The 27,721-nt window shown below is 32.7% G+C and overlaps 2 protein-coding genes across 2 annotated transcripts; both read left to right on the top strand.

Moving 5' to 3' along the window:
- Positions 1–27,721, top strand: LOC145625146 (WAT1-related protein At1g68170-like). Its single transcript, XM_081678226.1, has 8 exons — positions 1–438; positions 7,647–7,709; positions 9,408–9,524; positions 12,551–12,768; positions 21,751–21,779; positions 22,280–22,438; positions 27,080–27,231; positions 27,448–27,721. Exons 1-8 carry the CDS (start codon positions 245–247, stop codon positions 27,719–27,721), a joined length of 1,206 nt encoding a protein of 401 aa, XP_081534352.1. The 5' UTR covers positions 1–244.
- Positions 16,878–21,745, top strand: LOC145621455 (uncharacterized). Its single transcript, XM_081676186.1, has 7 exons — positions 16,878–16,960; positions 17,902–18,208; positions 18,921–19,133; positions 19,228–19,320; positions 19,569–19,696; positions 19,776–20,126; positions 21,085–21,745. The coding sequence occupies exons 1-6, from the start codon at positions 16,878–16,880 to the stop codon at positions 20,119–20,121; spliced, it is 1,170 nt and encodes a 389-aa protein (XP_081532312.1). The 3' UTR covers positions 20,122–20,126; positions 21,085–21,745.

The raw sequence follows: 27,721 nt of genomic DNA, 5'->3' as shown, positions 1-27,721 counted from the left end.
TTTAAGGGAACCTCAATTATATATTTACATACGACTTGAATTGGGGGTATCCCAAGAAGAAAAACAAAAACACTCTTCTTAAATTTCCATGCTCATAAATACACTCTAATATCAAGCTTCAATTCTGTTGCACTGCAAACACAGAACAAGCAAAAAAAAAAAGGAATAAGAAAAAAAAAATTCTTCTTTAACTTTGGAGGAATAGAAGTACAACTTTCCTCATTGTTTAGGGTTTGTTTTTAAAATGGTTGAGTTTTGGCAATTCATGAATGACATAACATCAATAATTATGATGGTGACTGTTCAAGTTTCATTTGCTGTTGTCAACATTTTATACAAGCTTGCTGCAGTTGATGGCATGAACCTCAGGGTCTTAGTGGCATATCGCCTTCTTTTCGCGGCCGCCTTCATCGTCCCAGTCGCTTACTTTGTTGAAAGGTTCTTCCCCTTTTCTCTCTCTTTTTTTGCAACGACAATCATAACATTCGATAATGGTAATGAATTTGTATGCAAGTTTGTATAAAAATTGAAAAATCATTCTAATGAAAACTTAGTTTGTCCTCCTTATTTATTTATTTTGATTGGTAAATGGTAATGAATCTCGGCCTAATAGGGTAGTATTACTATACTGAGTACAATTAGCTTGTCATTTTAGATTCTTAATTTTTTTAACGGAGGAAGAGAATGAGCAATCTCACCTCAAAGTATACGGCCTAATTTAATAATTAATTAATGGGATTTGAACCCAACACCTCAAACCTTTTTTTTTTTTTTTTTTAACGAAATCTAACACCTCGAATCTAATTGATTGACATTCACCTCAAAATGTCTATATCCGTGCAAAATTGGTAATACTTGTTTTTCATATACTACTTCCGTTGATTTTATATGCATATTTGGGGTATTATATTATAATATTATTAGTAAGATAATTTTAAGGTTGCTTATAACAATTAATAGAATTAATACAATAGTATAATCTTAGATTAGTCTGTAATTATATTTTTTTTGAGAAAAACTTTATTACTATAATAATAAGGGTAATGCTATATGCAGCCCTTAGGGCTGCATATAACCATTTAATATACTTCATTTTTTAGTATTAAGTTGGGAATTTATCAACAATTGACGAGTAAATCGGTGTAATAAATGTTAAATTCATGTTTATTCTTTGCACTTTTAGCTTCTTGTGTGCAGCCCTTAGGGCTGTATATATATAATAATAAGTAGTAGTAGTAATAATAATAATAATAATAATATTATTATTATTATTATTATGAACTTTTTTTTTGGAAAATTAAATTATCAAATCTTTTTTTTTTTTTTTTTTTTTTTTTTTTTTTTTGAAAAACTACTTTATATAGTACCTATGGCATGCCGCATTCTAGTAGTTTGATTATTTTTGGGTATTGACTTTTCATTTATTGTCTCTTAACTTTTTAATTAATTTCATCAATCCGACCTTGCCTATTTTCCAGCAATTGCTGTTTTCATACCTGAAATTTTTACTTATAAAGGAGATAATAAAATTCAAAGTAGAAAGCATAAAATTATGGAGAGTGTACTATTTTAGTATTTTTCTCCACCATCAAAATATTACTAGTAGGAAAAAAAAAAAAAAACTCGTTCGAAAAATGCATGCATGCATGCAAGCCTGTCTTTGGAAATAAATGAGCCAATATCATAAGAATGGTATTTCAAAATGAAACATTAAATACCATTCAATTGCATTATAAACTCAAATAATTACGTGACTCAACCAAATTTGTGTTGAAGACCAAAATCTTTACAGCTGTTGGGAATTGAGATGATTCAGCAATTATGTTCTTATTACCACGAGTCCCAACACACAAGTGACACAACAGCGAAATTGAAGTAGCAAAGTTGTAATTCTATTTGTTTTTTTTATTATAGTAGAATTAAATTAAAATTGTAACTAAATGCATTAAATGTGTGACGTTTATTTAATTATTATTGTTCGTGTCAAGAATTCCATTAACGAGAAAAAAAATTTCATTAAGCATTGGTGTAAATTTTCCTCGCGTAAAGTAATCAAATGGGCTCAAAATTATACGTAGTATTGTTGGAAAATGGTACCCCATATAAATCTAGTGCGTGTCAATGTGTCATAATGAACGATGTTCCAAATTGTATTCTGAATGATTTTGGTTGGATAGACATATGTTTATTGGAAAATGCTATACATAGTTGTTAGGGATACATATAAGTATTAAGTTTACACTTGAAAATCGTAAAAAGTTAAGAAATTACCAAATATAAACACTAATTACACCGATTTACGCGTGTTTTGTCATGAATTCCTAATTTTACACAATTTTCAATAGCGTATTTAATGCTTATATATAGTCCTTAAGGCTATATATAGCATTAATCTTATTATTATTTTCTAACTTTCTAAAATAGATAAAGTTGGAAATGTATGAAAAATTCACGCACATATCGTGTTATACGGAATACTACACAATGATTATTAAAAACAAAACATAATTATCAAAAAAAAAAAAAACAACTAAAATTATTTACACGATACTTAATTTGTTTGCAAAAATATTACTCTGTACATTGATGAACATTATCAAATACTCCCTTCATTTCTCCACCACTATTTATTACGTAGTATTTCTCGCTCCACGATCATTTTTACGGATTTTACACCAAATACCATTGAGTTTTAACATAATTAACCAAATACCACCAACATTTTTCAAATACACTATATAACATTCAGTTTAATAAAAATGTCACAACATGTCATTTTCGTTAACTCAGTTAGTCATTAATATTAATTACGCCACGTGGCAGCTTGTAATTGGTTATTATTAAAAAAAAATTTAGAAACAAATAATTATTTTATTTATTTAATTAACTTTAGAGAAATTATTTTAATTTTTTTTTTAAAATCCACTAACTTAGCAACTTAGCCATCGTTGCCACCACCACAGCCCCGACCTCCACTCCCGACAGGCCGGCGACCAACCCCCCTCCTGCGCCGGCTACATTTTCGACCCCATCCACCTCTCCCTCCCGAATTCCTAGCCACCACCTACAAATTCCCCTCACCCTGTCGAATTCCCCAGACCACCTGCGAACTCCCCTCTCCCTCCTGAAATTTCCAGCCACCACCTTCGTCGGTAGGCCAAACCCTCTCTCACAATCGTCCCCGCCCAACTTGCCGAACACAACCACCCAAAACCCTAAAACACCAAAATTGAAACCCTAGATTTTGGTTTTAGGGTTTCGACGTACGTAGTGGTGGTTTAGTTGGGGTGGAGATGACACCAGGAGGGGCGAAAATCAGTTCGCCAACGCGGGGGAGGTGGGTTTGGTCACCTACCGGTGTTTAGGGAGGGTTTTTCGAGAGAGATAGGATATTTCGCGGCTGGTGGTTCGGTTGATTAATTTCGTGGACACCGTGTTTCAAGGGAAAAGGAGTAACGCCGACGGGGTTTTTGGTCGAATTTTGGGCCGGTATGGGGGTTCTGGTCGGATTTAGTGCCGGCGTAAGGGTTCTGGTCGAGTTTCGCCGGCCGGTGGTGGCTGGCTGGAGAGACATGGGTGGTTGGTTTTTTTTTTTTTTTTTAAAAAAAAATTTTATAATTAATTAAATAATTTTAAAAAGGGAACCAATTATATGTTGCCACGTGGCTTTATTAACCTTTATGACTAACGGTGTTAACGTCTGTTAGTCATTAATGACATATTGTGACATTTTTATAAAACTGAAGAGTATATGGTGAATTTGAAAATTGTTGGTTTTATTTGGTGAATTATGTTAAAACTCAATGGTATTTGGTGAAAAATCTGTCATTTTTATCATGATCATCATTATTCTTTAATTCTATTGGTTGATTTTTCCCTTTTTTTTTTTTTTTTGATTGGTCAAACCTCTTTTTTATAATTTTTTTCTTTTATCTAAATAATTTTTTTCTTGAAAATTAATTTTTGATTTTTGGAAAATTAGTTTGTAATTTTCATAGTTATTTTATTAAAATCAGTTTTTATTAAAATTAAAAAATAAAATTAAACTAAAAAGTAAAAGTCCTTCATTGTTCCTCAAAATAATAATCTTCATTCATGGATAAAATTAACCATCACTTAATGATTCTTGTCACATAAATACACTCTCACATCGATGAAGTTTAAAATTATGCCCCGATCAACACAGTATATACGAAATTTTATGATTTGATTTCGAAAATCGTGTTTCTAATGAATCTAGATTTTTTTTTCAAATCTAGCAAATCTGGATTGGTAGCCTCAAACTTGAAAAAGCCGTAGAAACTTGGGGAAGAATTGAAAAAACATTGAAGATACTAAGACAAATTCAACCACCAAATTCCCCAAAGGGTAAAATTAAATTGTTTCAAATTTTGAATACGAACCCAGAAAACCCTAGAAATTGGGGATAATTAAGGATGAGAAAGAGAGAAAATTAACTGAAGAACTTTAGATGGTTGAAAAATTGAGACACCTTACGAAGGAAAGAAGAATCAGGTAATGATTTTCCACCAATGTAACATATTTAAACACTGTACAGAGCTTGGATTTCAAGGAATTGACGGAGAAAAATCACCTTTAATGGAGGAATGAACGTTGAAGAATGATGAACAGTTTTTTTTTTTTATTTTGATTATAATTTAATCTGATTTTTCTTTTAAATTTTAGTAAAAAACCAATTTTAATAAAATTATTATAAAAATCAGAAAATGATTTTCCAAAAATCAGAAATTAATTTTTGAAAAAATCAAATGAATTAAAAAAAGAAATAAATAGAAAGAAAGTTTGACCAAGCATTTAAAAAAAAAAAAAGAATAATCAACCAATCAGATTAAAGAATGGAGATGGTCATTTTAAGAATGACCATAGTAGAATTTTTATCCAACTAACCCACTTGATGAAATATTAGAGTTTTATTTTTCTCTTTATAACCCTATTTAGGCCTTGTTCTTTTCATCTTGAAATAATAATATTTAGTAATTAATTTCGTCAAAAATATGTTCAATGTAACAAAAAAATAATTTCAACCAAGTAAAATTAATTTTTAATAAATAAGAATCGATAAATTTTAAGAACCAATATAATAAAGAATCAGTAAAATAAGTTTTGATCAGTTAATAAGTTCTTGCACAAAATAGGGTGAAGAGAACAAGGTTTTACACAGTTACACTACCTTTTTATTATTTCCCTCTCCGACTACCTATATGTTATATTTAGAAAATGTCATTTCCTAAAATTCTCATACAACACTATGCAACATCTAGTATTGTGATTATTCTGAAATATAGGGAGTAATAAGATTGGTTAAGAAATTGTCATCACTAGTCAAATTCTCTACCTTCCATGTATAAAAATATATTATTATTAGTCGGTTATAAACGCATGATTTATCTAGTCAATATGACAAGACTTTTAATTCACATTTAAGTGATTTTGAGTTCAAACCTTTTGGTAAGCATTTCATTAGATGATGCTCATAGTTGAAAGATGATGTAAGGTGGAGTGGAAAAATTATTTTTAGGAAGACTGTCTACATCACATGAGTAGAGTAAAAAATTTATCCATTTAAATTAATGAAAAGGTTTTATGTGAATGTTGTAAAATAGAATACTAAAATATTCTTTGTAGATGGAGGGAATGCAACCAGCGGTGTGACCGGTGTCAATAATTGTTTATGATTTGTACATAAAACTAAAGATGTGATTCAAATAATGTTGTTTAATGGAGAACATGCAAATATGTAAATAACAAGATTCTTAAAGACCAAAAAAGTAAAGCACACATTTTTTAAATGGAAAAATGGAAACTAAAAATCTAACCTTTGCCCGGTTTTTTCTTAAAAATCCAACATTCAATTAATCTCATAAAAATCCAACCTTTATACCCCACCTTTTTCAACAGATCCATTACCTGTTGATGATCGACTTTTGTAAGTTATATGCCACGGGTAAGCTAATAAAAGATCAATTACCTTTTTCAATTATTTATTTTTAATCAGAAACCCCTTTTCCACCACCACCACCTTCCCCTACCACCACTCCCTCTCCCCCTCCCATCGGAACCCAATGCACCCGCCACTAACAAAACCGCACAGCCACCGGAACCCAACGCACACCATCACCACCTTCCCCTGTCACCAACATACATACCTAGCCACCAACTCCATTACCTAGCCACCAACTCCAAACCCAAACCCTCCCAAACTGGCCACCAACTACAAACGGAAACCTTCCTCGACCTGCTTGAAACACAACCACCATTAGGGGATTTGCAATTATTTCTAATTTCTTGGATTCGCAAGCTCAATGTCGCTGAGGGTTGATCCATGGAGGAGGAGGTGAGAGAGAGATAGAGAGGGAGAATGATAGTGAGGGAGGGGTTAGTTGTGGCAGAGGTGGTGGTGGCAGCGGAGGTGCGTGCTGCCTTGAGGAGAGAGGAGTGAGAAGGGAAAGTGAGAGATTAAAAATAAATAAATAAAAAATTTAACTTGTTTAACGTGTTATAGGTCAAATGGATCTGTTGGAGAAGGTAGGGTATAAAAGTTAGATTTTTATGAGATTAATGGAATGTTGGATTTTTAAGAGAAGACCGGACTGATGTTGGAATTTTGGTTTCATTTTTCCTTTCTAAATTGGTAACTTTAAATTGTTAGACAATTATCTACTTGTTGATCTTTGTAATTTATCTTTGTAACACTCTCTTGTTGTCATTGACATATACTTGCATTGTATGTTTCATCAAAGGAAAAAAAAACATATACCAGCTTTACGTAGTAAACTTTGTTTGGATTGATAAAAATTGTGGGAAATGAAAGGAAGAGAAATAAAGGGAGGTAATCATTTTGGATAACAAATGAGGAAGGAAAGGAATTAAAGAGTAGATAAATCGAGAGATAAAATTGTAAGAAATTGATTTCTCCAACCACGGAGAAATTTAAAAGGAAAACTCGTCTTTCTTTCCTTCCCTCCCTTATTCTTCCCTCCCCTTCTTTTCTTTCCTATTTCATTGTCCAAAAAAATCATAAATGTTTTAATTACTTGTGCGAGTCTTTTAATGATCATAAATAATTATTATATTTAAGGCCTTACTCACTTTAATCAGTGTTAAAAAAATACTTAGAGTCATATCATCAATCCAAAACCAATTAATTACAAAAAAAAAAATCAAGTTATGAATAAAATATATTCAATATGGGTAGATATTTTTGAAACGCCCAAAATAGTATATGGGACTAACATTATGAATTGGAGGGAGTAATTAAGTTCCATAAAAAATAATTATATTTTTTTCATCAAAAAATAAAAAACATTATATTTCATCAAATATACTTTAAATTCTGTACAAATAAGTACTCCTTACTTCATTTTAATCAATAGAGAACAATTATAGTTAATCAAAATTTAGTTCATTAGTAAATATAATTTAAGTTAATTAAATCATGTCTGACGGGTAATTTATCCATCTGTTTTTATTACTCCGTAGCAATCTTCATTGAGCCAAAATGTACGTGTAATTTACCCATTAAATTCCCCTTCTCTCTCTCTCTTATTTTTCTATTTATTTTTTGACATGTTACAAAATGTAATAACCTGCTAATTACCATGTGTATTTTTGGTTGTCTTTCTTAGGAAAACCAGACCAAAGTTAACATGGACGGTTCTCAGCCAAGCTTTTCTGTGTGGACTATTCGGGTTAGTTGTTTCTTGACACCCAATATTTTGGATCTTTTAATCAGACTTCTGTTTATATAGAATTAATTAGGAAATTTTGTCAGAAAAAACCTTTTAAAGCAACTACTTTGTCAGGAAAAACCTTATAAAAATTTTTTGGCAAGGAGAAACCAGATTATAAAATTTTTTTGTTAAAGAAAACCAAAGGTGAGAATTAGTGTTTTCCGACGTTGACCTAACACGTGCCGGTCACGTGCTCGTTTTTTTACTAATTCCACCCAATTACTCCTAATTCCCCCCCACTAATTTCCCTCTAAACCTCACGTTTTTATTTACCCCCTTATTTCTTCTTATCTCCATTCTTCTTCTCTCTCCTCTCTCACTCTCGGAGATCTGCTATCTCCTCCCTCTAATCCCATAAATAATCTTGTTCAATTAAAGTCGAGCAAGTATACAGTGAATTAGGTGTTTAATTGTTGCCTAGTTCTTCGAATTTGCAGGTGTTTGAAAAATTAGGTCTTTTTCCCCTCTTTTGTAATTTTCCCTAATTGATCTCAAATTAGGTCTTTTTCCCCTCTTTTATAAATAACTTTGTAATTGGTTCCTTTTAGCTTGTTCGAACAAGACGCAACTCCAGCAATTCCCCCTTTCGTTGCTTTGTTCTTCACCATTGTAGACCAGAGTAAGAAAAAAAAATCAGAACAATATATATATGTTGCCCAAAAAAGGAAACCCAATTCAATTAAAACAAAGCATTTAGTGAACTTACTGTTAAAGGTGGGTGGAATTTAAGTTGTTTGATTGATTTCTTGCTAGAGGAGTGATGCCATGGCAGTAGGCGCAGATCAAATAAATTACCTCGACAAAGGAGAGAGGAGAGAGAAGAAGAATGGAGATAAGAAGAAATAAGGGGGTAAATTAAAAGGAGAGGTTTAGAGGGAAATTAGTGGGGGGGATTTAGGAGTAATTGGGTGGAGTTAGTAAAAAAACGAGCACGTGACCGGCACATGTTGGGTCAACGTCGGAAAACACTAAGTCAATGCCGGATTCTAACCTTTGGTCTTCTTCAACAAAAAAAATTTATAATCTGGTTTCTCCTTGCCAAAAATTTTTTATAAGGTTTTTCCTGACAAAATAGTTGCTTTAAATGGTTTTTTCTGAGAAAATTTCCAATTATTTAATTAAGAAATTTCTTGTATTTCTACTTTTAGGTCCTCTAACATGTAAATATGGTCAATGCCCCCCCTCTTTTAATCATAAATGATGCTAAAACAAAATACTAAGTAGTAGAAAATTTTGTTAGAACCTACTCCGATCCATACTACAACTATTGTAAAAATTTACGTCTCATATTTTTTCAGGGCTTTTCAACATAGTGCTCCTATGTTATTGACTTTTTTCAAGTTATGTCCATTGTTTTTCCACATTACACACGGTACCCCTTGGTTATAATTTTTTAACAAGCCATGCTGTCCTTACCTGGTTAACCTGACGCTAAGTAGTTCTGTTAGTTTTCAGTTATTCCTTTAGGTTTTGAAAATAACTTGCTAGTATGTAATCAAACCAAAATTTGCACAACTCGACTTAAGACAAGTAGACAACACAGTAAAAGACTTCTAATTCTAAACCTACATAATTCAAAATTTTCATGCTAATTTAATTACTCATATGTTCAACTTGCGTTATTTTTCTAATACAACCCTTAATAAATTAATGCAGGGGAACATTTGTTTATAATCTATTTTTGGAAAGCCTTGTATTAACCTCTGCCACCTTTGCTGCTGCTATGTTAAATCTTATCCCTGCTATTACCTTCATTCTTGCTGTTTTTTTCAGGTATTTTACTATATATTCTCAATTATCACGTCATTAGTTTATTTCTTCCGTTTTTCTATTACAAGTAGTTGTCTTTGTATATATATATATAATTTTTTTTTGCGTTTATTTAAATTTTATATTTCATGTTGTAAAAATAAAAGTCATTCAACGTTTTTAAGAGAAAATTCAAGTTAGGCCATATTCACTTCACCTTAAAATATGATACTTCCTCCATTCTTTTTTTATTGCAACATATAGGTTTAGTACAAGATTTTTTGTAGTGGAAAAAAGGACGAGAGAGAAAGGTAAAAATACAAGATTGCCCATGTGATAGTATACATAAACTGAAAAATGAAGTATGAAAAAGTAAGGTTATATTTGGTATTTGTAGTGTGAACATAAATATTTTTTTTCCTAAAATAAAAATGGTGCAATATTTGTGATATTTCCTTAAAAGGTTAGTGGTGCAATATTTAAAAAACGAAGAAAGTATTAAGTAAAAATATGTGCAATAAAAATAAGTTTAGTTTAGTAAAATAAGATTAGTTCAGTAAAGATTTGTTCATTTCACTAAAATTTAGTAATTTTATAAATAAATTATAAGGGTTTCTAAAAAACAGAAAAAAGGAAGAGTTATAAGGCTCTTTTGACTACCTCACCTTAAAAAAATAATACTCCATCCGTTTTTTTTATTTGCACCACTTTCCTTTTATGGGTGATTTTTTTAATGCGCAACTTTTACATTTGGTAACTTTATACTATATTTTATTATTTTTCTCTCTTATTTTAACCCCATTCAAATTTTTTTTTATCATTTTTCTTTCTTCCATGGTCTCCATTTAAATAATAAAAATATCTATCATATCTAGGGGTGTACAAAAACTGACCCGGACCTGAAACCGACCTAAACCGAACCTGTTTGGACCAGACTAGTGAATTTAGGTCCAATCTTGGTTCTTAAAAATCTATGATTTCGGGTTTCAAGTTCGGACCTGAAATCGGTAAAGCTACTTTTTTATTTAATAATCCTAAACAGGCCTAAATAAGTCCATAAATAGGTGTACAGGTCCATAAAAAGGTCTAAACAACAAGTTTTTAAACAGGTGCAGCAGTTTTATTTTATTTAAAAAAAAACCAAAATTCAATTAATAGGTCTATTCATATCCAAATCCGGATCATACCTGATTTTTCAGGTATGGACCGGAATCGAACCTGTTTATTCAGGTTTGATCTCCGGTCCTTATATATCAATAATTCAAGTCCCGATTCAATCAGGTCGTGGTCAGATCCGGTCCGGTTTTGGACCAGTGTATAGCCCTAATCATATCTCACATACTTTCTCTTTCATGGTCCGATCCCCATAGCACTTTTAATGTAATAATTGATTCACCCAGTCACAATATTATAGTATTACTTTCCTAAAACTATGTAGACTCCCAAGTGCTGAAAAAAAAAGGAGGGAGTATTAAGTAAATATAATTTCAATTCAGTAAAAATAAGTTCAGTATTGTAAAAATAGTTTTAGGCCCCATTCTCTTCACCTTATTTTTGCTGAACTGAAATAATTTTTATTGAAACAAAATTATATTTGCCGATATTAAATTATTTTTACTAAACTGAAATTATTTTTGCTGAGCTGAAATTATTTTTACTTATTTTCTATTATAATTCTTCTGTAAGAAAACTGAATTTTACTGAACTGAACTTATTTTTACTGAACTGAAATTATTTTTATTGAACTGAACTTAATTTTACTGAATTGAACTTATTTTTACTGCACTGAAATTATTTTTACTTAATATAATTTTTTTAAGGTGAAGAGAACAGGGCCTAATAATATTCAACAAAAAAAAAAAAAATTCAATTCAGTAATATTCAATAATTTTAAAGAAGATATATAAAAGGAAATCAGTACAAATAATTTTATTTCAGCAAAAATAATTTCAGTTCAGTTTAGTAAAAATTATTTCAATTATGCAAATATAACTTCATTCCAGTCAAAATAATTTATATTCAACAAATATAAGGTAAACTGAACGGAGCCTAATAGAAATTCACTAAAAATGATTTCATTTCAGCAAAAATAATTTCAGTTCCATAAAATTAGGCTCTGTTTACTTCACTTTAAACAAATTAATTTTAAATAAAAACAATTTCAATCCGTATAAATAAGTTCAATTTAGTTAAAATGATTTCATTTTAGTTCAATAAAATTTGGTATCTTTAAAGAAAAATTATATAAGTAAAAATAATTAAGTTCAGCAAAAATCATTTCAGTTCAGTAAAATTAATTTCAATTCAGGAAAAATAATTTATGTTCAGCAAAAATAATTTCAAATATGGTGAAATGAACCGGGCCTTAATTTCAATTTAATAAAAGTTTAGCAAAAATAGTTTCAGTTCAGCAAAAATAAGATGAAGCCAACGACACTTTAGATTAAGTCTAATTGACATTGTTAGTAAATCAAGGGGCACACTTGGTGCAAATATTTACAAGAATACCACATAATATGGCAAGTTTGGCATATAAGCTTGATTTATGAGAGTCTCTTCCATTTTTAATAACTCAAATTTAGTAAAAAAAAATTATTATATTACTAGAAACATAAAATTAAGATTTAGTGGGGGCGCGTAGGGTCTGTCTATTTCATTTTATCTATTTGAATTTACTTATCTAAATTTTTTATTTTAACTAATATATTTTTTTGTTTAAGCTTTTTTCATTTTATTATATATCTATCATAATTATTTTTATTTGACTTATTTATTTTGTCATTTTTTGAACTTATCATGTCTAAATTTATTTTGATTCGTGAAATTAGTAGAGCTAATTTTGTTTCTTAAATCGGATAAAATAAGTTTAATTAAGATGAAAAATAATTATTAGAAGTAAAGCTACTCCAAAAAGTGACATAATAGATAATACTTCCTTAGTCTCAGCTAAAAACAAAAAAATAATTATTTAATTAACTCATTCAACAATCCCTTGAATAATGCTTGAATAAATCGTAATTGATGAAGTTAAGATAATTCGATTTTCATAGGTTGGAGAAGGTAACACTAAAAACATTTCCGGGAAGAGCAAAGGTTATGGGAACTATAGTTGGGATTTTAGGTGCAATGGTGCTTACATTTTATAAAGGTGCTGAAATTAAGATAGGGTCACCAAAGGCTCACCTAATGAAAGAGGTAGCTCATGGACCAGTGGTACATGATGCGCGAGAACGTCTAATTGGGTCTGTACTTGCGCTTGGTGGTTGTTGTTCACACTACAAGAAAAAAGATCAAAGAGGGCGATATACATTGATCAAGGAGGGCGATTTTGATTTTGCCTTGTTAGTTTTTATCAAGCAGGGCGAAATTAAGATTGCCCTTTTATTACAGAGCAAAGAGGGCGAATGTTACTTTCGTCTTTGTACTTCAAAGCAAACAGGGCGAATTAATTTTTCGTCCTCTATAATAGAGCAAAGAGGGCGAATTCACAAAATCGTCCTCTATAATAGAGCAAAGAGGGCAAATTCCATTTTCGCCCTCGTTGTTCAATAAAATATAATGTAAACGTTTTTTCTATTTTACAAAACTTAAAAGAAACAAACAGGGCTAATGTTACTTTCGTCTTTGTATTTCAAACAAATAGGGCGAATTCCATTTTCGCCCTCGTTGGTCAATAGCAAAAAGGGCGACTTCCTTTTTTGCCCTCGTTAGTCAATAAATATTTTAATAAAATAAAACAACGGTTTTCTCTATCAAAACAAAAGGACATAAAAAATTAAAAAGTTAAACGTTTTCTCTCTGAACGTTTTCCCCCAAAAATGTATGAACCCTAAATCTTCGTTCAGATTTTTCGCTCTAATTCTTCGACCTAATTCTTTGCTTTAATTTTTCACTCCTAATAGACGTTCAGATTCTTCGCTCGATTCAGTGCTCGAAGTCGGTCAGATTTCGCTCCAAATCATTGCTCGAAGTCGGTCAGATTGCAAGTCGTTCAGGTGTCTCAAAATTTTGGTAAATTTTGGCTTAAAACTATGTGATTAAGCTTTTGATTTGTAAGAATTTGTTGATTCTTGAAATCCTTGCTCTTAATTTGTTGATTTTTTTGTCAATTTGTTGATTTTTTTGTCAATTTGTTCCTGCATGTTAGTATTGCTCTAAATTTGTTGATTTTTTTGTCAATTTGTTGATTTTGCAAGTTATTTGGAGTTGTTATTTATGCTAGTAATGTCAGATAGCTTATGAAGAAACAATATAAAACATAATGATGAAACTGATGAAAAACGAAGAGAATTGCAATTCGAGTAAAGAGGAAAATAACAATAAGAAATAGAAGAAACTGGAGAAGCAAAAATACTGGAGAATCTTCTATAATGTACATAATTATTGACATTATTATAAGTTATATTTATACAATTGATATTTCGGAATATTGAGCTGGAAATTCGGGTCCATGAATATGATGATGATGATGATGATGAGATTATTAAGTTGGGAGTTTAGAATTTGATTCAGATTCCGTGATTGTGGTTGTGGTAGTGCTAGTGTGAATGATTGGTGAATTTTTAAGAACACAATGATGATTGGCGAGCTGAGTAGGTTTGGTACTCTTTACATTTTATACACTGCATTTCATGTCTGTATATACCTATATATGCAACTCTGATTCGTGTGCCTTGTATTCAGAACTAAAAGTAAGTTGATATATGCAATCTTGCTCCTATATATGTGTTTTTCTTTCATAGATCAGCACTACCTTTTTATAGTTGATATTAGCTATAAAATTGTAAGTTGATGATGGACTTTTATCAAGTGCATAAAAAAAGGAAATCAGAATGCTATATTGTTGTTAAAAAAGGAAATCAAAAAGTTTAGAGGATATGTACCTATTATAATTAAATATACACTAGTGATAGTTCATCATGTTAGCAAGTTAATGATAATAATGTTATTTTGGCAGACATTGATACTCGAAGTGATTTTTCTAGCTCATGTGATTTGCTTATGCTTATCATTATGTTAGCATCTTCATCATTCAACCACCCAATTAACATTTAGCATAATAGTGATATAAATCCTATTTTGACACTCATAAGCCTATGCAATTTTTTATAACAGTGTGGTATACTTATATATTGTTTTATGTAATATAGAATGGATAATGATAGAAGTTGGATGCATGTTCAAGGGTTGAAAGGTAGGCTTCAACCAAGTTACCGAAATGGTGTTAAATACTTTCTTGATTTTGCTTTCAAGGACACTAACCCTAATTCTGGGGATAAGAAGAGGTGTCCTTGTTTGAATTGTCGAAATTACTTTGACCATGACCGATCGACAATGCGTGTTCATCTTCTTCGAGTGGGAATAGACCCTGATTACAATCCATGGGTATTCCATGGAGAGGAACAATCCCTTGACATCGGTGAGATGGAGATGTCCGAGGAGGAAGGTGATGAGTTATATGATGAAGATCCTCTTGTATCAGAAGAGATGGCTTCTTTGGTACATGATGCGACAAATGTAGTGCGGGAGGAGCACGATGGGGATGAAGGGGGTGAAGATTGTTCTGAGATTCCCGATAAGTTTTATAAATTGATGAAAGATGCAGAAGAAGAGCTATTTTCGGGTTGTAAAACATTTTCAAGGCTTGAATTCATTGTAACTCTCTTACACCTTAAGGTTAGTGGGGGTTGGAGTGAGAAATCATTTAGTGGGCTTCTAAGTGCATTACAAAAGGCCTTTAATTATGACCCAAACTTTCCAAAAAGCTCTTATGAAGCCAAGAAGTACACAAAAGACCTTGGGTTGAATTATGTGAAGATTCATGCTTGTGTCAATCATTACATACTTTATAGAAAAGAGTATGAAAATGCTGATTCATGCCCTATTTGCGAGGAGTCAAGATGGAAGGAAGGTAGCAGTGAATTTGATGATAGTGTTACCTTCTCGGAATCTCAAGGGGCCTCACAAAGAATGCCTAAGGTACCTCGTATGGTTCTACGCCATTTTCCTTTAGTGCCAAGGCTTCAAAGGCTTTTCATGTCATCGAAAATTGCAAAGCACATGCGATGACATAAAGAGAGGCAACAACTTGATGACAACATATTAAGACACCCATCCGATTCAATGGCATGGAAGAAGCTTGATGAATCATTTCCAGAGTTTTCAATCGATCCACGTAATGTGAGATTAGGTCTTTCGACTGATGGTTTCAATCCCGGTGGACATTTTGGCGCTAATTACAGCATTTGGCCAGTGTTTTTGGTGCCATACAATCTTCCACCATGGATGTGCATGACAAGTCCATACATCATGTTGTCACTCCTAATTCCTGGTCCCAAGTCTCCTGGAATGGATATTGATGTGTTCTTAGAACCATTGATTGATGAACTTCAAGAATTATGGGAAGTTGGGGTGAAAACTTATGATTCACATAGTCGCCAAAACTTTACAATGAAGGCAGCCCTATTGTGGACAATGAGTGATTTTCCTGCTTATGGAAATTTGTGTGGTTGGAGTACTTGTGGTAAACTTGCTTGTCCATCATGTCACATAGATACCTCACACAAGAGATTGAAGCTTGGAAAGAAAGAATTCTTTGATGCTAATCGTAGATTCTTGGATCCCGATCATAGATGGAGAATGGATAGAAAATCATTCAATGGAGAAACAGAAAGACGACCACCTCCTATCCCTTTGTCGGGGGATGAGATAGTAGAAGCCTTTGATGGTGTTCCGAATGTGATATTTGGGAAGAAGAGAAAGAGAACCAAAAGATACTTGTTTGGCCAATGGAAGAAGTTTAGTACCTTCTTTAGACTCCCTTATTGGAGTAAGCTTTTGGTAAGGCATAACTTAGATGTGATGCATATTGAAAAAAATATTTGTGATAGTATCTTAGCAACTGTACTTGATATTCCTAATAAGACAAAGGACACTTTGAACGTACGAAAGGATTTGTTGAAGTTGAACATGCATGAGAAATTGAGACCTATCAAGATAGGTGATAAATATGCCATTCCTAGAGCTCCTTATCAATTGACATTGCTTGAGAGGCGTAGAGTATCGGAGTGGTTGTCTAAGGTTAAAGTGCCAGATGGTTACTCTTCTAACATAGCTCGATGTGCAAGTGTAGAAGATGGAAAAATCTCGAACATGAAGAGCCATGATTGTCATGTTTTTATGCAAGATTTGCTTACACCGGCATTTCAAGGCATTTTGCCTAAGCAAGTGTTAGAACCTTTGGTTGAGCTAAGCTTGTTTTTTAAGCAATTGTGCTCCAAAACTCTAAAAATTGATGTGTTGGAGCGATTGGAAAAGAGTATTGCAATAACTCTTTGTAAGCTTTAAAAGGTGTTTATTCCATCGTTCTTTGATATTATGGTTCACCTCCCAATCCACTTGGCTACTGAGGCCAAGCTTGCTGGGCCAGTGCAATATCGTTGGCAATATCGATTTGAAAGGTAATCTTGTAGCTCATCTACATTAATATGTGATTGTTTAATTTGTGGCATCATTTAATAAGGTTTTTTCTCGTAGGGAAATGTACACCATGAAGCCGCCTACTGCAACGAACAAAGCTCAACTAGAAGGCTCTATAGCTAATGCCCGTATAATGGAAGAATGTCTTACCTTCGTTTCTAGATATTTAAGTGGTGTCGAGAAAAAATTCAATCGCATGAGTAGAAATGACTTGGATAAGAATTATCATTCTCCATTGTTTAAACTATCCGTTTTTCAAAACAAGGGAAATCCATTAGGTAGAAGAACATTCAAGCAATTGAGCATCTTAGATTGGGAGCAAGCTCAATTATATGTTCTTATGAATTGTCCAGAAGTACAACCATTTGTGGAGTAAGGCATCTATATCTTTTTATTCTTTTAATCATTAATTCATCATTATGTGAAATACCACTAACACGTATATGATGAACAGAGAGTATGCCTCTATTGGTGGGCCAAAACCAAGTGTAGTGGATTGGTTTCAATCACGAGTAAGTGTTATGTCTTTATGTTAAGGTTAAGATTAAGGTTATGATTTGTATGTGTTAATGCTAATTCGATCTCTCCAAAATGACTTATTTTCATAGATATGGAATCTTCATATGGAAGGAGATCCAAGAGTAACAACTGAGTTACTATCATTGTCACGAGGCCCGAGTAAAAGTGTTAGAAGCTATCAAGGATATTATGTAAATGGGCATCGTTTCCACACATAAAAACGTCAAAGAAGGCGAAAGACACAAAATAGTGGAGTAATTGTTAAAGGAGATGAAGAGAGTGGAGAAAGAGACTTTTTTGGGGTTTTAAAAGAAGTCATAGAATTGGAGTATGATGTTCCAAATGGTGGGGATAAGGAACCAATCGTGGTGTTGTTTAGATGTGTTTGGTTCGATATTTATAGGGAGGGGCGAGGGATAAAAAGGGACAAGTTTGGCACTATTAGTGTCAACACCAAAAGGTTTTTACAAACCAATGAGCCATTTGCTATGGCATCCCAAGTTGGACAAGTCTATTACGTGAGGGCACACAATGAGCCAAATTGGAGAATCGTTATTAAGACAATTCCTCGTAACTTCTACAATTTTCCAATTGTTGATGATATTGGTTGTGATGATGAGAATGATGATATTGAATTAGGAATACCTAACTCAATAGTGAATGATGTAGATGATGAGATTTTACCAAGAAATGATGTCCCTCCTATGTTAGTGAACTCAATTGATTTTGAGTCAAAGGAGAATGAGATTTTGGGAGAAGAAGAAGAAGAAGAAGAAGAAGAAGAAGAAGAAGAAGAATAAAAATTCGAAGAAGAAGAAGAAGAGTATGATGATGATGATGAAGATGATCTAGTTTTCATGGAAAATATTCCGTTGCAAAATGTCAGGAAATGATGTGGATAAGAGCATAATAAGAATATCAAAAGTAGAAAGGATAAGAGTATCTTTTTACAGAACAAGTGTATGAGAGGAATCAAAACCTTTTATTACTTTTTGGCTTTGGATTATAAAGGTTAAATCACTTTGGCTCATAAATAATGTGTGTTGTGGTAGTATTATGAAGTAGCAAATGTTGGTCTATTACATCATAATGTAATCAGATTAGGATTTAGTATATGAATTAGTGTCTTTTACATCTATTTATAACTTCGATGCATTATATTGTTTTGAGCTCAGAATAATTCTGCAACTAGTCTACTGATTGAAAACTTCCTGCATATAAAATGGTCATATGATCAATATAAGATCAAACAGGACTTTTACTGTCAGATGATTTCATGAAGAACAATATCTTTTAACACATGCAGTTTTATCACTTTGGCATGGTCCTTCACTCCTTCATGATTTATATTGGGTCGTAAACTCGTAATCGCTGTCATTGCTATTAAAAGGTTCATATCACTAAATTTGAATATTTTTGTAGTCAAAGTACGAATTGGGTGAAGGTTCACACATCCGCAAAGCAATAAGGATTCAATGCTCAACCCTTTATAGGCATTGGAGAGAAAGGTTGAAGGCCGACTATTTTTCAAATCGCAAATCTTTATTAGAGGCGGAGCATGCTTGCCCACCTTCAATAAAACTTGAACAATGGAAGTGGCTTGTTTATAACTATTGGAGCTCTCCTAAACAAAAGGTAAGTTATGGGAATGCTCTTGTAATCAGAATTCTGCAAAGAAGATTGTTTTCTTCCCCTTTACTAATCCTATATGTTGTTTTGTAATCTGTAGGAAAGGAGCGAGAAGAATCGGGCAAATGCTCTTGCAAAGAAGATCAAGTCGGCATGTGGTGCGAAATCAACAGCTCGCATAATTTATGAATTGGTGAGTATAAGTTATTGTTAATGTCTGTCTCTGTCTCTGTCTTAGCTGAATCTGTTCACTGTCTTAGCTGAATCTGTTCTTTGTCTTGGCTGAATCTGTTCTCTGTCTTGGCTGAATTTGTCTCTGTCTTAGCTGCTGTGACTCTGAAACTCTGCTGACTGTATTCTCCTTGATCTTCTAACAACAAAATCAGTTTCAGATTGTATCAGAAAACAAAAATTAACAAGTGTATGTATATGATTTGATAGGAACTTGAGGCACAAGCTTGTGAAAATGAGAATGAGGTCACCGAAATTAATGGTTCTAGTTCAAACGTCACCTCATCCCAAGCTAAAGATGATCCCATGTATTTAAAGTTATGGGAGAAGTCAAAGAGGTATATTGAATATTTGTCTAATGCACGAACACTTTATTTTTCTTTATACTAAAATTCTGGCTTTGTTTTATCTTGTAAGGCATAAAAATGGGAAGTTTGACGATGAGGCTGAGGAGAAGTTCAAGGAATTAAAGGAGTTGCATGAGAAGGAAATTGGTGAAAAGGGGGTTGATAATCTTACTCTTGAAGAAGCTTATGTGAAGGTTCTTGGACATCGTTCAGGTTATGCCCGAGGTTTAGGCAAAGGGCACCCGGTGTCATCTAAAGATGGAAAGATAGGAAGAGCTGAGCTGGAACAAAATGTTGAAAAACTACAAAATGAAAATAATATTATGCGAGCTGAATTGGAAGCGTCTAAGAAGAAACAAGAAGACCTAGAACAAAAGCTTCGGTTAATCATGGAGAAGATTGGCCTTGATGCTTGATAGAGGTAATATTTTATACAAAGTATCTTTTTCTACTTTGATATTTTTGGCCAGCCATGGTTAACTGTCAAAGTATGTTGTATGTGGAGTAAATCACTACTTCTATTAATACTTTATAGAGAATTTTTCCCATTTTACTGACTGCCATCTAAATATTTTATTATGATATGTACGTTGCTTTCTGCCAATTTTGCTGAGCTACTCCAAGTTGGATTAATCGTAATGTTTTGACTTGTTTTTTTTCTGAATTTTCATTGAGTTTGGGCATAGGGTTTTTATAACTGATACACTGATTTAGTCTATGCATATGTAACTTCTGTGACTATTTATGCGTTTGTTCTCAATTTTTTTTTAAATCATGAAATGTGAAAGTAAATCACCAGGGGATAATTTTAATTCAGGATTGGATTCTGCTAAAATCGTTAAGCTCCACTTGTATTTTGCTTCCTTTGGTCTTGGGAGTATGTAACTCTCAATCATCTCTAATGTGCCTAAATGTCAGTCCTTAATGTTTTCTGGCATCTGATGGTTTGCAGCTTATATTTGTCTATTGATATTTTATCACAGCTGCAAAACTTAATTGATTAAACTTGTCCAATATGTGACATTTATTGCAATGTTGTGTGATGATAACTACATTTGTGTTGTTCCTGATGTTCCATATGTATGATTCTTCATGCATGCCTGTTCATAATTCCATTTGTATTATCTGAGTTCACAAAGTCATAACTAATCCTTAATTTTATTGATCCTTCAAATCTGTCCTTGATTCTCAGGCCTAATTCAAGGGTTATTAGACTAATAGAGCGCATGGGGTCTGAGCCTAATTTAAAACAAAAGCGTATTCTCTGTATGAATAAAGTTGATTTAATTGAAAAGAAGAAGGATTTGCTGAAGGTTTCATTTATTCATCATCAAGTTCCTACATTCCTACTAATATATTCTTTTCTGTCATGTTTGCAGGTAGGGGATCAAGTCAGTGTGCTGATGTTTTGGGGATGGAGGACACCAAAGGCTGGTTGCATTTCTTGGAAAAATGATCAGATGGAAAAAGGGGATGCTTGAAGATGCAAAAGATGTCCTAGAATTATTAAATAATTGCTATTTAGGAAAACTTGGTTAATACTTTTGTATATATAATGACAAAATTAGAATATATAATGAAAAAATTAGAATTTATATTAACTAAATGTCCTAGAATTATTAAATACTTTTGTTAATACTCTTAGAATTATTTTTTTTAAAAACTAAAAATTGAACAAAGAGGGCGACTTTGGTTTTGCCCTTTAAAATTTGATCAAACAGGGCGAAGTTTGAGCAAGGAGGGCAATATTGATTGACTTGTTTGAGTTGTTTTCAGAGGGCAAATAAACATTTCGTCTTGCTTGATTCAATCAAAGAGGGCGAAAATTTTGCCCTATTTGATATTGATCAAAGAGGGCGAAATTTTTTGCCTTCTTTGATATTTAACAAAGAGGGCGAAACATTTGTATGTCCTTTGAAGCTAATAGGACGAAGCTAATAGGGCGACCTGGGGGCGATTTCAAAATCGCCCTCTTTGCCTAATAGGGCGAAATTTGAACCTAAGAGGGCGATTTTAATTGCCCTCTTTGATATAATATCTTGTAGTGTCATATGCTTCTTGGTTGATTGTGCAGGTAATCATTATTTAGAGAAAGTTCTAATACATCACCGTTAGACACAAGCAAAATTGCATAACCTTTTATAGTACTGAAAGTCCTAATAGTACTACTAAAATGTTTTTTTTTTAAGTATTACTAAGAGTGTCTTTTTTACTACTGGAAACATATATAGTATTAATGAGATTGTTTAGCAGTACTATATTACCTCTCAGTACTACTCTCAAAATGTTATTATTTACAAAATTGTCATTATTATGTATTTGTTTGTGTCTAACAATGGTATATTATAGGACACCCTCCATTATTCAACCTTTTTCACTTTTATGTTTTATTTTGTTCTGAACAAACTTTGTTTTGATCCTAAAAAAAAAAAAAAAAAAAAAAAAGCATTTCGGCTAAGATATGAAAATAAAATTAGTATTAGAAACTTAAATTTTATAAATGCATGTATTTTGTAGCATTATTTCTTAATAGTATTTAAAACATTAATTTGCCATAATTTGGGGTTGTGATAGGCGAAGATGAGTATCAACTATCCAAGTCCTTATTCGTGCACAGCTTTGATGAGTATAATGGGATCAATTCAATCTGTCGTGTTCGCGTTTTGTATGGATCGAGACTTGAAATCATGGAAGCTGGGTTGGAACATTCGACTTCTCACTGTTTCCTACTCCGTAAGTTTGTTATTACTCATTCATTTAAATACTGCGTATAACATTAGTGTTAGATTTTGTGAAACTCCTCATATTGGAGTGATTCCATTGATCAAATATATATAGGTAAGGTAACCCAAAAATACACAAGGCGTGGAATGAGGTGCTAATTTGTGAGGAATAGTAGCAGACAAGTTTGGAAAGCAAAGACACCCAAAAATCCGAAGGTGACTATAGGACGGTATTACCCCAAGAAGTGCTTGAGCTGGATTGATTTGATTGACAGTTTTATTTGGCAAGATGTTAAGCAAATATGTTGCGGTTTTGAGAGTGAAATACCACATATTTGTAGGAAGGGAAGCATGAAATAGAAGAGTACGTTTAACATTGTTAATCGTACTTATCATTCTTTCGGCTTTGCCATTTTGTGAGGATGTTTGAGGACATGAAAAGCCAAAAACCAATCCATTTTTGACACATAAAGTTTTGAACGGGTCATTATCAAATTTGCGACCATGGTCGCTTTGAAAAGACTTAATAGGACGTTCAAATTGAGTGAGAACATATTGTCTAAAATTAAGAAAGGTTTGAAAACACTTGAGACTTGTAAGCAAGGGGGATAGTCCACACATAATGAGTGAAATCATCCAAAAGCACTAAATAATATTTGTGACCTTTGTTGCTACGAATAGGATAAGTTCACAAATTGGCATGAATAATCTCAAAAGCAGAATAAGTATTTCTTTTAGAATGATGAAAAGGCAAGCAAATATATTTTCCCAATTGACAACCAACACAAGTACTGGAGTCAAGCTTCTTATTACAATCAATCAAATTACTAGTTCTTAAAAAATTAAAAGTGGGTGCCCCGGGATGTCCTAGACGGTTGTGCCATGTAGATGGAGACAAGGATGTGAGAGAGGTGGCTAGACAAGCTGACGGAGTACTAGATAAAGGTCCCCGGTACTATTGCATTTGGTTATTATTTTCCTCGTTCGAAGATCCTTCACAGAAAAACCACAAGGATCAAATTCTATAGACATAGAACTATCATTAGTAAATTTTCGAACAGAAATTAATTTTTCGAGGATTTGAGGAGCTTAATAGACATCACGTAAAGTGAGAGATTTATTAGCAATAGTAGAATGACCGTAACCCGTTATTGGAATGAGTTGACCGTTACCCACTTGAATATAATTATTAGTGCTTAAATAGAAAATGGGTAAGAGACTACCTACTTGATTTGTCATGTGCGATGTGGCACCAGAGTCCATGTACCAAGACGGATAATAGTTTGGGAAGCTCATAGTCGCAAAAGCATTGCCTAGTTCAATTGGGGTCATCAAAGAACCGTACTTTGAACCTTGGGCTTCATATTGGGGCTGCCATTGCGGGGGGCCTGACTAGTAAGCTTACGGCCTCTTCTAGGTCTGCTGTTGCTACGGAGTGGATAGCCTTGGGGCTGCCCACTATTGTGGATGCGGGTAGGGGGCATATCCCCATTGAGGGGCCTGCTGGCCCGTTCTGCTAGGCCACTACTGCTGCTGGGCATCCCCCACAATGGTGCACCCTCCTGCTGCTGTTGAGGGGGCTGATGTTGTTGTGCTTGGCCACGGCCACGACCAAGACCGTACCCTTGCCCCGGCCACGACTCTTACCATAGCCCCGACCACCAGTGTTGCTACCTTTGCCGGTGGACTGCTGCTGTTGTGTATGTTGGTGTGGAGGTGGTGTTGGTGGAGGTCAAATTGCTTGATTGAGCCACAAACAAAGTCACGAACGCTGTTGTATCATTGGCACGTCTTGACTCCTCGAGTAAAAGACGGGACCGAGCAGTTTCAAACGATGACAAAGTGTCCATCTGTTGTATCATGGCAGCAACAGTGTCGAAATCAGTATTTACGAGACCCGAAACCATTTGAATCACCATATTTTGCACCGACACCGGTTGATCAACATTGGCTAATTGATCTTTTATGTTCTTCAATTCACGACAGTATGAAGAAATATCAAGAAAATTTGAGAGATGCAAAGCATTAAATTGATTTTCAAGATACACTTCCCTAGTTGTTTTATTATCCTGGAAAATCGCTTTGATCTTGTCCCATTGAGTTTGTGTCATATCCCCTTTGCACAAAACCGTGTCAAGCAAATCAGGGGAGATTGTGCCATAGATACAATTGTTTACAACCAAATCAAGTCTTTTCCACAAAGCATTCGACAAATCCGTAGGCTTAGGAGTTTTTGGGTCAATATGGTCTACCTAGAACGTTGTCCGTATGAGCATGACATTCAAAGAGTTCAACCCAATTTGAGTAATGTACTTTTTCACGATCAAGAATTTAGGGATAACATTCTTGATGTTGTTAACTCCAAAAGCAAGGTGATAGTCAGAAGAGGATGGTGTGTCAGTGTCCTTGGTTACGGTGGCCGGCTAGTGGTAGAGACGGTTGGTAGGGGTGGCAGCTAGGGCTTGAAGGAAATAAAAGAAGAAATAAATTAATGCAGAAGCTAGGTTGGATCAAAACCTTGGCTGTGATACCATGTTAGATTTTGTGAAACTTCTAATATTGGAATAATTCCATTGATCAAATATATATAGGGTTACAAGAGTAAGTCCTAAACATGTTAGGATACCTCACAAGATAATTTTATAATATTAACAAACTATATCCTTCTATATAGAATAATATCGAGAATATTTATCATATTCTATCAATTAGATTTAGTCTTCATGAAGTTAGGAATTAGGGCACGCCGTCTCGTGCTTGATGTCGTTATTCAGTTTAATTTCAGTTCAGTTTAGTTCAACTCAACTCCAATCACTTCACTTTAGTTAAGTTCAGTTATTAATTTTCTTCTCTCATAAACAATTCATTTCAGTTCAGCCCCAATCAGTTGAATTGAGTTGAGTTCAATTTATTTTAGTTGAATTGTTTTCAATAAAATAGAAAAGGCCCTTGGTGGCTACATTTTTTTTTTTGGCTTTTAAACCATTGTTGGTTTTGTTTTAACCTACATACAGAGGAAATTCCATTGTTATTAATTAAGAATGCAACATTAATCTCTTCAGTAAATTTCTACATTTTGTTTTTTTTATTTCCAACATTATTAATGTAGAGTATATGTTATAAAAGTAAGATTAAGAAAACCCTTGATTTCTATTATATAAGCTAAGGGAGAAGAGAGTGATGTTCCTCTGAAAAGACTTAAATACCCTTACTCTCTTTTTTCTTGATTTATTAAAAAAAAGTCTAGTTTTACTTTTTTTTTTTTTTTTTTGGAGACACTAGTATTACTCTATTAAAGGGGCTAGGTAAATGGTATTTACCAAGTCCTTTTGGTGATCATTATATTGACAACTAGTTAATACCCGAGCTAGATTTTTCAATTAATACATAACTGGATTATTTTTATGCATAACATAATTTTTCAATTACTACATAACTGGATTATTTTTATGCATAGTATATGAAAAATAAATTCAGTATGCTGATTTACTTAGTCGATCAATATTGGAATTATCAATATGTAACAAACTCTATTTTTTTTATTTAGTCTAATTGAATATAGCATTGTGTATGTTGAAATTGAAATTTTCAATCTTATTTTTTTACCCTGATAAAGTTAAATTTTAGTTATTGATTGCTTTTAAATATTAAGCTTTAAAAGTAACTTGAAATTATTTAATTTTCAATGAAAAAAATGACAAAAAAAAAAACTATGCTTTCGGCAGGAAATTTTATTATGTGGTGTTGACATGTGTAATCTAATAATTTTTTATTGAGATCACTTTAGTATAGTACTAGACTAGATTAGGCTCGTGTGATGTGCGATTTTAACATTATTTTATTTTAACTATATTTTTTACCTTATTTGTGTGTAATGTGTACATAGTACAAATAATTTAAGCAAAATCTAATAAATTGAGAAATTAATAAAGGGTGGAAACCCCAATTCATATAATATGTACAAAATATACGGAGCAGCAGAAAAAGATATTGTTTATAAGAAAATGAAATAGTCCGACCTTCCTTTTATTTCTATAATGAAAATTGAATAATTAGTCAAATTAAATATAAAATATGTTAGGAAAATATAGAATTGATTTACCATTTTTCAAATTTTTATTTATGTTGAAAAAAAAAATGATGTCATTATTAGTTTTGGAGGAAATTTTTTGTATGAGAGGTTGACATGTGAAAAGTAATGACATCAGCAGTAATTACTTTATTTATATATATATATGTTGAGATCCAATGAGAAGGATCTTATAATGAGAAGAATGAGAAGGATGAAATGTGCATTTATTTTAAACTAAATGTGCATATATTTTCCACTAAATGTGCGTATTTGACTTTGAACCTGATACTTTTTTTTGCAATTTCTGGAAAAACGAGAACTTATGCACATTATGTGCAAAAAATATGCACATTCAATTTCGGTCAAATTTTTTTTTTGCACATTATATTAAAAAAAGATGCACATTCAGTGAAAATTTTATGCACATAAAATCCTTCTCATCCTTCTCATTTAAGAAACTTCTCATTTGACCCTATATATATATATATATATATATATATATATATATATATATATATATATATATGTTTGTGTGTGTGTGTGTAAATGATGATTAAGTGATTCTTCACGTTATTGCAGGGTATTGTTGCTTCTGGTGTAATGGTGACATTAACCGCTTGGTGTATTCGTCTTAAAGGACCATTGTTCGTGTCCATATTTAACTCTTTAACAGTCGTTCTAGTCGCATTTGCAGGATATCTCTTACTGGATGAAAAGTTATACTTTGGAAGGTACATTTTCAAATCTTTTTCCCTTTAAGATATATATACCAAGATAGAGCCCCAGTTTATCTAGCGATAAATAAAAATCGTTTATCTACTGACATTTTCATAAATAAATCAACAAAACATCTCAGTTAGCATGCCATTTTCGTAAATAAATCAACATTTTCTTAATCTCTATTATTTTTATGAGATAACAACATATAAGTGGTGTACTTGTACCAGTGTACTAGGAGCAATATTAATTGTGATCGGGTTATATGGGGTAGTGTGGGGTAAAGGGAAGGAGATAAAGAAGATAACAAAGCTGATGCCTTCAATGAGTTGCAAAGATTCAAATGAAGATATCGAAATTATTACATCTTCAGTACTTGACAAGGGAAGCAACGCTAATAAGGATATTGTTATGAACAATGCTTCAACAAGGCCAAATTTTGCAACAAAGGAAGATGATAATCACTCATTTCAAAGCGACAATATTGACGTTGATGCTCAATGA

The sequence above is a fragment of the Chenopodium album genome, chromosome 3 (assembly GCF_948465745.1).
Source record: "Chenopodium album chromosome 3, dcCheAlbu1.1, whole genome shotgun sequence".
In the NCBI taxonomy this organism is placed as follows: domain Eukaryota; kingdom Viridiplantae; phylum Streptophyta; class Magnoliopsida; order Caryophyllales; family Amaranthaceae; genus Chenopodium; species Chenopodium album.
The sequence above is the reverse complement of the archived record's forward strand: the minus strand, read 5'-3'. Positions and strand labels throughout refer to the sequence as shown.